This window comes from Protopterus annectens, chromosome 3.part0, assembly GCF_019279795.1.
Source record: "Protopterus annectens isolate FY-2018-M chromosome 3.part0, PAN1.0, whole genome shotgun sequence".
Taxonomy (NCBI): domain Eukaryota; kingdom Metazoa; phylum Chordata; order Ceratodontiformes; family Protopteridae; genus Protopterus; species Protopterus annectens.
This window is the reverse complement of record NC_056731.1, coordinates 754,896,113-754,908,623: the sequence shown is the minus strand read 5'-3', so window position 1 is coordinate 754,908,623 and position 12,511 is coordinate 754,896,113. Positions and strand designations below refer to the sequence as shown.

Here is a 12,511-nt window from a genome sequence, read left to right as displayed (position 1 = left end):
ATAACATTGCCTCAAGATTCCCAGATTCACCAGCTGGACCGGAGAGGAGATTGACAACTGACCTTTGGACATGCTAGAATAATACTGGGAAATCCTTAATTGAAAACAAGGGCCAGTGGGGAGTGAGGGTGTAGTGCTTTTAATTTTTAGTGCTGACTTATATAATTGCTTTAGTGAGCAAGTGCCAGGTAACTTGAGTGCAATGTGTTACAAGTAACTAAATGCAAAAACGACAAACAGTAACTTTCTTTCAAGTGAAACAACGAAATAAGTACAGTAAGCAATGCAGATATCACTAGTGATCCACAGAAGCACTGAGAAGTTGCGTATTAGGTGGAATTAGCTTCCAGGGAAATAACAAGCAAACAAACAACAAGCATATAAACAAAGCTAGATTCAGCAGGCCTGGATCTAGTCTATGCTAGAGCAAACAAGGTGTACCAATTTCAGTAAGATACAGTTCAAATATTCAGGCACTATAAACCTTTAACCAGAAATTCCCAGCTCAGAAGGGCAGAGTCCAGCCTCTTCTCCCACAAGAGTGCAGATCACAAACCTTCTTAATGTACAATAACTGGCCTGAAGCCCAAGCGCCTAAACCAGAACTAATACACCTGGACACTGGGCTCTCAATCAGCAGTTCCCAACTTAGAAGGATGAAAGCTACCTGTCCTGCCACCACAGTGCTTGCCACAAACCTTCCTAATGTAAAACAACTGGTCTGAAGCCCAAGTGCTTAATCCAAAAGACTTGAATGATAGCTACACTTTAATCAAGTTACAACCAAGCAGTAATAAATACCATTGAATACTTTAGAGAATGTCTGGATTAGTGCTCAAGTTACACAAACAAAGCTAGATCCAGCAGGCCCGAATCCAGTCTATGCCACAGCAAACAAGGCGCACCAACTTCAGTAAGAAACAGTTCAGATATTCATGCACTATAAGCCTTTAACCAGAAATTCCCAGCTCAGAAGGGCAGAGTCCAGCCTCTCCTCCCACAAGAGTGCAGACCACGAACCCTCTTAATGTAAAATAACTGGCTTGAAAGCCCAAGTGCTTAAACCAGAATTAATACACTTTTATAATAACAGACACTGAGCCCTCAATCAGCAGTTCTCAACCTAGAAGGATGTAAGCTACCTGTTCTGCCACAACAGTGCAGACCACAAACCCTCTCAGTGCAAAACAACTAACAGGTCCGAAGCCCAAGTGTTTAAACCAAAAGGCTTAGAATGAGTTACACCAAGCAGTAATAAATACAATTGAGTATTTTAAGATGATGCAAAAGTAAAAAGAAGTAGGTAGAAACACAAGTACAGTAAAAGCAGATGAAATTTTTTTTTTTTTTTTTTTTTTTTTTTCTGAACAAGTGCTGAGATCAAAGAAACAGATTTGAGTGCTGAAACTAGAAAACTGGCTAGTTATAAGAAAAAAAACAAGCTAGAAGGCTTCCCTCAAACACAGAAGGGTTTGTTTCTCCATCGTGGGTACCCCGGCAACATGGTCGATGAAATTATAAATGAAGTATCAGAAAAACGTAAGAGACAGTGCATGAGGGTGGCCTAATGGTTAAGGTGTTTGCCTTACAAACACAAGGTGCAGGGTTTGAGTCTTACAATGTACAATTGGCTAGGCTTAAAATGGTTCACAAAGGCAGTTAGCCTAGTACTAACCTATGACTCAAAAAATCTTTTAGGGTTGGGAGGGTGGCCTAATGGTTAAGGTGTTTGCCTTACAAACACAAGGTGCAGGGTTTGAGTCTCACAAGGGATAATTGGCTAAGCTTAAAATGGCTCGAAAGGGCAGTTAGCTTAGTACTAACCTATGAACCTATGACATTTTTTTAAACCTATTTTGAATAGTTGTTTCAATTTATCTAACAGTGGGGTTACTTTATCTACCCCACTTGTTGACGTACCTCATGATTACCACCATTCGACCAATACTGTAGCCACAACTTTTGTTACAACATATAACCTTAACAGTAGAGACTGTTTTGAAATCCTGTTAAAGAACTGGGACATTTTCAAGAGCGACAATGGTGTTTACTTAAGTGTAGGTGAACACCCTATAGTAACATACAAAAGGGGTAAGAACCTAAAGGCTTATTTCGAACAAGTTAGAATTCCAGCTAGAACAGTAGGGATGTACAAATGTCAATCCTGTAATTACTGCTCATAAATTACTGAATCCAACAGATTTAGTATTGATAACTTTCAATTTTATTTAAAGTTGAGAGTTAACTGCAATTCGAAGATGGTGGTTTATTTAGCTCAATGCCAGCATGTTCGGCCTTCTATGTTGGCAAAACAGAAAGAAGGCTTTGTGACCGTATATATGAACATGTATACGCCATCAAAAAGCAAAAACTTGAAAACGCATTAGCCAAACACATAGTACAGTTTCCTAACCATTCATTTAAGTTTATAGTGATGGACCAAGTCTCTAACAATCCCCGTGGCGGTCCAGACCCACTTAGGTTGGAAGAACTGGAGCTTCTATGGCAGATCAGGTTGAATGCGTATAATTCACCTGGTTTAAATGAGGGATGTTCTATCAGTAGCATCCTAAAACTCAAAAGTTTAACTAGATGAACTGTGTTTAGTTATTCCTAGTAGCATATACATGTACAACCTAGTTAGGTTTATTATGTTATTTATTTGTATATAATTTGTAAGCCTTTTTGGGTTATTATTTACTATGTAGTTGTTACTTTATGTTATTTTGAGTATAAGATTCTTTAATGTTTACTACTTGCATTTACACTTGTTATGACTCTCATTTTGTGAATTTTACTTGGTGAGCGATGCTGCTTGATTGTCCTTGTCTACTTGTACTTGTTTTCATTTATCTGCCTTCACTTGCCTTTTCCTTTAAATTTCTGGTAATTGTGTTAAACTAGTTAAATTAATTGATTTTAATTACGTATTGGGAAAAGCTGATTAGTCATTATGCCACACTATATATTTGCTGGTTTGTATGACTTGTACTTTGTCTGATGAAGTTTGTTATTTAATCAAACGAAAAGCGCTTTACTTTTATTTTTTGTGATATTAAACCTGCCTGTGCCGTCCTACACCTCTTGTCAGTTTTTTGATTATAACAATGAGAAAGACACAATTACTGGTTCATTACCATGTCACTGAATCAAATAGTGTGTTTTCAGATCATGCTAGTGTTCTCCCTACCATCACATTAGCAAGAGCACTGCTTTGCACTTACACGCACACACACACACACACACACACACACACACACACACACACACACACACACACACACACACACACACACACACACACATATGCACACACACACACACACACACACACACACACACACACACACACACACACACACACACACACACCCACACACACCCACACACACACACACACATGCTCCCATTACAGTCACTAACAGCCCCACCACTCTGTCTTCTCTGAACTTATCTGCACTGGAAATACTCCCTCAGACATTAATGAGTGACCACCATCTTTTGATGGTATTCACTTTTTTCTCCTGGAGTACAGATTTCCTCAGCTGAGCAATATGACAATCACTCACTATAATGAGTGCTGCATTATAGTAACCTATTAAGACATCAGTTTATTAGTTTTTGTTATTAGTTATTTGATTCTATTGAACACAAATGCTGTAGATTATATATTGTATACTTGAAAGAAAAACAGAAGAGGAACATGCTTTTAAAATACATTAATCACATTCATTTATTTGTGTATCTAGTCTCCTTATCCTTGTGTATTCCTGTGTGTGTGTGTGTTTATATATATATATATATATATATATATATATATATATATATATATATATATGGGTCTACCTGAGAAGACCGACATGCGAAAACGACAACGAGATAACCCACACCAAAAGTCCAACAAAGCAAATACCCAAGAATTGGAATTTCCAACACCAATAACACCGACATGCGAAACGTGTGCTTGCATTTGAGCGTGACTGTGTAAGTGTGTGATAGTGACAAACTTTAGGGTTAGGGTGCGGATAAGGTAAGTGTGCGATAGTGACGGACCTTAGGGTTAGGGTTTGGGTTAAGGTTAGTGCATAGATAGTTGTGTATGTAAGATTTAGTGCAGGTTTATGAGGTTTTTGGTGTGCTTGTGTTGTGTGTGTGTTTTTTGGAACAAGGAATTGTTTTTGTTTTGTTAACTGTCGGGATTGTGCTTTGTCAGGCATGTCAACTTTTGTGTTTTTGCACTTTCGTTCTTGTGGTGTCAGTGATCTCCTTGTCGGCCTTTTGAGTTTTTGGTGTTGTTAGGTAGACCCATATATATATGTATCTATATATATGTATGTATATATATATATATATACTAAAACACAACACATTATGGTGAGGATTATATAGCACCATTAATTTCACTGGCAGAATAGTACACCTTGGCTCACTATTCTACCTTCTTTCCTATTCATATTTTAAGTCCCAAATCCAATTTACAGAATGTCTTATTTTCCTACATTCTCAATGAATTTCCTTCTTTTGTTTCCAGAAAGTTTTCTTCTCTAAAAAACTGTTTTAACCATTAAGCACCCTTTCTGTGAAAAAAATAATTCAATGTGTTTTTAAAGGACATCCTGCTTAGTTTAAATGTTGTCATTTGATTATACACAGCTCCTTTTTTTGAAAGAACAGATCAAGTTATAACCCATAGGTCACTTTAAACATCTGTGGCACATCCATGGTCCAATTCTTTTATTGAAACATTGTAAACTCTTTTATTGTGCTTTACATAGCTTCTGGTGAAGATAATCTTCTCTTATTGTTGTCTTTCTCTGAAATTCCACTGTCCTTTCCATACCCTTGCAAAGATGATGCCTCTAGCACCACACCAGGTACTCTAGATGAAGTCTAGTCTGCATTTAATAAAGATGAATCACTCAAATATTCAGTAATGCTGCCTGGCAGTTAACAACCCACTTCTGTATATGCCTTGATATAAAGCAGTTACAAATAATGGGTTCCCATGTGTTAAGATCATCATCATATTCAGCATTGGACATTGAAGTTTTTTACATTTTTGCATGTTCATCTCAGATGGGTGAATAAGTTTAAATTAGGTAAATATACTCAGCTGTATGGATAGTTGACTACAGTGAAGGTAGCTAAATTAATAAACTGGGAAGAGAACTGATTACCCCTAATCCAAAGACTGAGTGTGAAGAATAGCAAGTCTCATTGTTATCAATAATGGATAAGCCATGAACGTTAAGTAGTGAAATAATAGTCGGGTATATATTTATCCAGAGTGCACAAAGAAGTGGATGAAATACTTACTGTCTACTCAGGTGATTTACAAATTATATGAGGAGCTATGAAAAGTATAAGCACCACCTGGCAGTGATTGAAGTAAAGATAGAACTTATGGAATGAAGGTTAAATGATGCTGAAAATCAGAATTCCTGACAAAACCCACATGGAGGTTTGTTCAAAATCTGTAAAGATACTACTCTTTTAATAAGCTGATACTTCAGGGGATGAACTAATGACTGAGACAGTGCACAGAATTTATAGCCCTCTAGCAGCAACCAGAATGAGATAATCACAGCAAACAATAATCTAATTTCCTAATTTTCAGGAGACAAATCATATACAGACTACACGTGAACAACACTAAACCCACCCCATTCCCTAGTCCTTACTCTGATCCTCTAACCCACAAACACCCACACACCCCTGGGCCGGAGGACAGGATTACTTTCACTAGTAAAGTCTGATCAGTAAGGATGGGTATTTTGAAGTCGAAATCATTAAAAATGGTTTGAAACACAGTATTTGTGAAATGGATACTTGATTCGTCTTAGCATACTCAGTATTGTAATAACATACTTAGATATGGAATAGCAATAATCTGTTCACCCACTAACATGAAATACTCTGTTGAATTTTAAATATTTTAATCATGGTTAACTACATTTTTATCTAAGAGTTTAAAGGGACTGGTGAGCTTTATAAAAGCAGGCTGATCCCGTCTCTTACTTCTCTTATGAGCTGAACGTCGAAGGAAATCATACTGCTACAATGATAACATGTAAATAAATGCATGTCCACATTTGTGTTACCTTTGAGAAGGGGGCTAGTCAGACTCCCCTCCACCCCTCATCTTGGTATCCAGAAAAAAGTCTGTATTTATGAGGACTGATGCAGTAGGAGGTTTTACAGCCCCCTTTATCTTGCGTTCACCATAAAGACTCTTTGCAGTAATACACACCCAATATGCAAATGAGGGTGTTCTTTTCACCCAGTCCCAGGTCTGCTTCCATCCTTCCTTTGATTTGTGACTGCAGCTGGTCTAAAGTCAGTCCCAGCTCCTCCACTACCCCCCCCCCCCCAATTTGGGCTACTCTGAAACCTCTTCACTCTGAGGTTACGTTTGAAAGTGTAGACATTTAAAAGTGGAACTTTTTCATTGTTAAATCTGATGACTTATTTGGACAAAAGATACGTAAAAACAAACTACTTATCTTCATTTTTTTTTTGTTTTGTTTTTTTGCAAAGGACTATGAAATGGCAGATTATTTGTTTAGCTTGTTTAGTTTTGGTTTACTGTAATATGCATTAACAGGCACTGCACCTAATTATCAAAATGAGGATTATTTTCAACATTAAGGTCCCACAGAGAATGAAACTGAGGTTAGCACCAATTTGAAGATACACCCTTTTCTTGATGAAATACGTAATATACTCTGTATAAGAAGGCTGTCTTAGAATTGGGAAAGAACTCTCTCCAATGTTTATCAAAATGGAAAATCTAGAAGAAATGGAACATTTAAATAATTAACATTGTCATTGTCGTACGTTGCTCATTCAAGGGGCAACGTAATAATACATATAATGCTTGAAAAGGAGAAAAACAGCTATTTCAAATTTCATCACAAAATGTTTAAGGAAATATAGATAATGAAATGTTTCAACTTTTCCCAGAAAAGTATACTTTACCTTCAAGTTTTATACTTCCTGTTATGTTTCTCATTTTTCACACTTTCTTTATGGTATTGGGATAACATACATTACAACAAGCAAAAATTCCTGCAGCATTTCTTACCAAAATAAGATGCAATAATAAAATAACTTACAGTGTTGCCATTATAACCAAGCGGTCCTGAAATACCATCAGTTCCTGTGGAACCCTATAAAAAAATATATGATTGTTATATTTCTCTCCTTTTTCTTCATATTTTACATGTATATATGTAAAGTATAAATGATTACTGAACTATATGTTTTACCTTTTCTGTATTAACAGTAAATATTTCACAATAGTACTCCACATTCTAAGAGCATGATTTTACATTGCCCGTACCATCTGCGGGCAATAAGCTAGAAAAGAATTATATTCTGTTCACCTGATTTGATTTTACAACACCATTTGTATACTGAGTGACTCGGATTACCATGTTTCACCAGTCGGTAGAGGTGCTTAAGAAAAACACGCTGTAGATGGTAACCCCTGGGTCACCAAGTAAACAGGACTAAATACCATTAAAGTAGCTCATATTCCAACATGTATCTACCACAAGGTATCAAATCTCTGGTTACTGAATATGAGCATGAAGGGACTTTTTCTCTTGTTATCTCCTGTGAACTACCCCAAATTTCCTTTCTTTTTTTATCCTTCCTTTTCAGTTTGACCAGTGTTAACCCATGCCTAGTACGTCTTACCTTTTTAACGTAAGAATACAAGTTAAGTATTGCCTTTCATTTGCTATATTTGAAAAACAAAGTTTTTTCATATATGACTTTAAAATGCAATATGAAGATAAAACTTGATATCTCTCTGCATTGGAATCTGTCCATTTTCTTTAAATTATGTCCATCTTAATATGTACAAAATATATTTACAGGCATAATACAACCTGAAAAAAAACAGACTTGTGTATAAAAGATCTTTAGAGATTCCCATGTTCATAGATATTCCATGACCATATATGCCTTGCCAGTACTCTCTCACTCAGGCTGCACCCCTTTCTCTAGTAGGGGGCATAATGGTCAATCCTGGAGTAAATTCATAGGATCATAGGTTCTTACTTAGCTTACAGTCAAAAGAGACCATCAGGAAGCTCAGTCATAGCAGTGCCCCCCATTAAGTAGATATTCTCCACATATTCTTGGTGAAAATTTGCAATCACTCATCCAGTCATCCAGACTGTTTTTTTTTTTTTACATTGCTCGTGAACTGCTCTGCTTGAAAGGTAAGGGCAGCCTATTTCTAAAATGGGCTATACATTGGGTTAGGTATCCATCACATCATCTGGTAATCTGATGTGATGTTTTAGGTTTGGGTCTCTAGAACAGGTGTCTGCTTTATCACCTGTTCCATTTAGGTGAAGAAGTTCAAAGAGTACTGGGTCATTCATAGCATGGAAAGCTAAGTAGACATCACCATTGAGGAGTCTGTTCGACACTGAGTACAGTGATGGAGCTTTAAGTCTATCAGCATAATTAAAGTTACTGAGATTTGAGATCTTTTTGATGAGGAAACACTGAGGTCTGTTTAACTAGTTTAGGTGCTTGGTGAGGTACATACTGAAAGGTACATTATATTAAATGAAAGGCCTAATAAGGAATGAATAAAATGAGACTAACTCCTTTGGTACTCAAGGATAAGCCACAAAGAATAAGCTGCACAAGGTAGAATGATTTTCTAACCACCACGGACATATGATTGTCAAAGCAGAATCAATTATAAACCTATGTACCCACATTTCTCTTCTGTTGCTTTTTTTCACATATTAAGATGTTTTGTTACGCCTGACTACCTGTCACATGTATACATAACTGAGGGAAGTATACTGCCATAAAGACATTTTTTCTTTGTAATATAATTTGGCAGTACCTGACTGCAGCTGCGCTGACATCACTGGTTATTTGTGGTGTCTGCATTGCACTGGTAAATGTTCATTAGACTAGGAAATATTTGCTCATTACTTGTCTTTTTACAAATTTTGTGTGGAACTCCATCACTTTCCACAAATCTTTTAGAATCTGGTCCAATGTATAGTCGTCAAATAGTATGAGCGCCATATCTATATCTATATTTATACAACTTAATTACAGTTGGTTTAAATTTTGATTTCCATTTATAGCAATTGCTTTTTTTGGCAGGCATTAAACTTCATAAAGCTTTACTTTGTCTGGGCAATTCAGATCCTATATCCTAACTCAAAAGAATAATTTTCTTAGTTACAACCATTGGGTCCCTTAACATTTCTGACAAAGTGCATTGTAGAGAATGTTTAATATCTGACAACTGAATACATTCCTAAGAAACATATCTTTATTTAATGCTCTCTTTCCTATCACATCTCCAGTATTTGCTATCTACCCAAGGAAAAACTCGCTGAAATCCGCTCGGTGTGTCAAAATGCCTATGTAAATACTTCAGTGCAAAAATCTTAAACCCTCTAGACCAGGGGTGCAGAAGCTACTAAAGACTGTGGGGGCAGAAAGCAAAATGGGCATGTAGTAGTCTAAAAGGGCAGTTTTTTTAGCTGTCTGCTACCATAACAAAAGCGTATCTTTGACACAAAATGTATATAGTGTAAATCTGCATTACATTTGGAATGACTCTACAGAAATTGCAATGAAAAGCACAAATGAATCTAATGTTAGACCTGCATGGTATGTGATCCGTTAGTCATATATTCAAAAATTAGAGCAGAAACTGCAGTAGTGCTGTGACATGCTTACTGTTGCCATGCAGAGAACAGCCACCACAGAATAGTGGTGGGAAACTGTTAGACACATTATTCAGACTGTTAAACACTTCAGTTTGACTTTAGAAAAAAGCTTCCCACTGCTGTTTTGTGGTGAATGCTGATTGTTGTTAATGCTTTAGTGTGTAACTAGAGCATTACAATGATAAGAGATACTTAATAAAAGCTTGGTAAGAACCTTTCCGGTGTCAAAATGGTGCGTAGCAAGCATGCCTTTTCCCCAGATTCAGAGCATAATCACAGTGATCAAATGCTACAAGTCATTATCTTTCAAAATTAAGACATAAAATGATCACAGAACATCTAGACCTTTGCAGTGTCCACAATTCAGGCTATAGAAGTGGACTTTGAAAGAAAGTTATTGATGGCTTCTGCCCATGGACTCACCTGTTACAACTGGACTTGCTCAGAGTTATGCACAGAACGTTGCTATAGTTTGTGATTGTGTTTGTGGGATGTGGGGGCTGGCAACAGTGAAATTATTATTTCTTAATTCTCATTACAGTCAGACCTCACAGGTAAACACAGAGAGTCACTCTAACATGTTTGGGACTTGGGAAAGTGTGGTCATTAATTCCAAAATTTTCCTCACAATTAAACCTCAGAGCTTTGCACAGAATTTCACTGTGGCTTTTGTGGGGCTGTAACAGTGTGATCATTATTTATTTAACTGTTCACACCTCACATGTATGCACACAACATCATTATACCTTTTGTAGGAGCAGTGCATTGTCTAGGAGCAACAAGCTAGAATACATAACTGTGATCATTTTTCTTCTCTCTCATGCAATCACTTATCAGAAATGAATACAGGTGACTAATTTGGGATGCAGTGGTAAGCTGGCATATTGTGAATATGCATCTGTGATCAACAAGTTAAAACACGTTCCTATATTCTGGTTGTCAGATGGATACAGAGATGACAGCTGTCATTTAGGAGTAGTAGGATGAAAAGGCAAGCTGTATGATATGTGACAGCAGCAACCTGAAATATGACTGAGGACATATATTCATTCCCTTTAAACTCAATCTAACATCAGGGGGATATAGAGAAGGTGAGTATCTTGTTTTTTATTTGACAGGGAGATAGAAGCTATTCTAAGTTATGACTCATATTTTTGCAACCATTTTCCTTCTTGGTTTATTGGGAACTATTTTTGTCAACTTTGATCATTAAGCCTTGGGCACAACTTATTTCTTCCATAAAAGAATAAACAAGACTGGATTTCTTTGGTCATGATTTTTGTCCAGTCCATAACTGTAACAAAAGGCTGGGGGGGTCTCTAAAGTATACCTCACAGCATCTAGAATCCCATGGCTTCTGAGGCCCAAGCAGCCTTCATACCACTAGTTAATTGCATTATTTCCTCAGCAGTTATTACAGTGCAGTCTTGGGCATTCAGGGAGCTGTGCAATGATTCAGGAAGAAAATGAAAGGCAAGAAGAAACTTCTTTCTTTAGCCATGATTTTTGTTCAGGTCATCTTTATCTCAAAAGTTAAAGTTCTAAAATGTAACTTAGAGATTATCTAGAAGGGTGGGGATGGGGGGGGGGGTGAGACCTCTGGCTTAATTTGATTATTTCCTCATTTATTATGGTGTAATCATGTACAGTTAGGATATATTGAAACAATGCAGGAAAAATCTGAAGTGTACAACAAAGTATGAGAAAACAAGAAAAAAGTAATCTAAATGGTGTGGCAAGGCCAGGATGGGGAAGGTAGGGGGACACTGCGGGGACAGTGTATAGTAGGAGGACCTTGAAGTCCTTTTCCAAGGGTTCCATTTCACCAATGGTTAGAGTCAAATTATTAGGTACTGCCATGGATTGCCCCATTTAAGTGTGTGGTGCATCTTCTCAGTAAAGTTTGTTACTGTCCATAAAAATTTTTATAACACTATAGCACCTGGATTAAAAAAAAAAAAAACATATGATATGTGTGCTTTTGTCAGATTTCTGGTATGCAACAACCATTTTGATTGTATCTGTATTTACTACCACATAATTGGGTCTATATTAGAACACCAAACATTCAAAATGTCGAGTGTTCTAATATCGAACCCTAGCAATCGAAAATACAAAGCATCAAACATTCGGAACAGCAAATTTTTTCCTAGGGAAAAATTTTGCTGTTCCAAAACACATACACACAACACAAACACACCAAACAAACAGTAATCCACACACATACACCTAAATTCTTACACCTAACCCTACACTAAGCTATACATACACCACTATCTATCCACTTATCTTAACCCAAACCCTAACCCTAAGGTCCATCACTATCACACAGTCACCTCACCCACGCCTAAACCCTAACTCACTTACCCCGCCCGAACCCTCACATCCACACAATCGCACACTTACCTGACCAGCTTCCTAACCCTAATTCACCTAATCCACCCTAACCCACACGTCCACACAATTGCATACTTACCTGAACCTGCCCCGTAACTTTCCACCAGAGCGCTGAAAATACCGAAGCAACAGAAATGGACAACCAAATTATTTCCCTAGGAAAGAATTTGGTTTGCTGTTGCTTCGATATTTTCAGCATTCACTGAAAATGGGTCTATATTAGAACACTCGACATTTCACATGTTCGGTGTTCTAATATAGACCCACATAATCATATATCTGGTTATACACTAGTGATAAACATGCCCTTGCAGACACTCCTCAAGCTGTTTAACATAAGTTTAGCAACTGTCCCTGATGAGTGGCACAGTGGTGAAGCCTCTTTATAAGGCTGG

General features: G+C 37.1%; 1 protein-coding gene across 1 annotated transcript in view; it reads right to left on the bottom strand.

Annotated features, from left to right (window-relative positions):
• Positions 1-12,511, bottom strand: part of LOC122796926 (collagen alpha-6(VI) chain-like) — a 1,619,258-nt gene that overhangs the window by 538,169 nt on the left and 1,068,578 nt on the right. Inside the window, exon 24 of the mRNA XM_044065693.1 lies at positions 7,116-7,169. Within this exon, the coding sequence (XP_043921628.1) occupies positions 7,116-7,169 (54 nt within the window). The remainder of the gene's footprint in view (positions 1-7,115; positions 7,170-12,511) is intronic.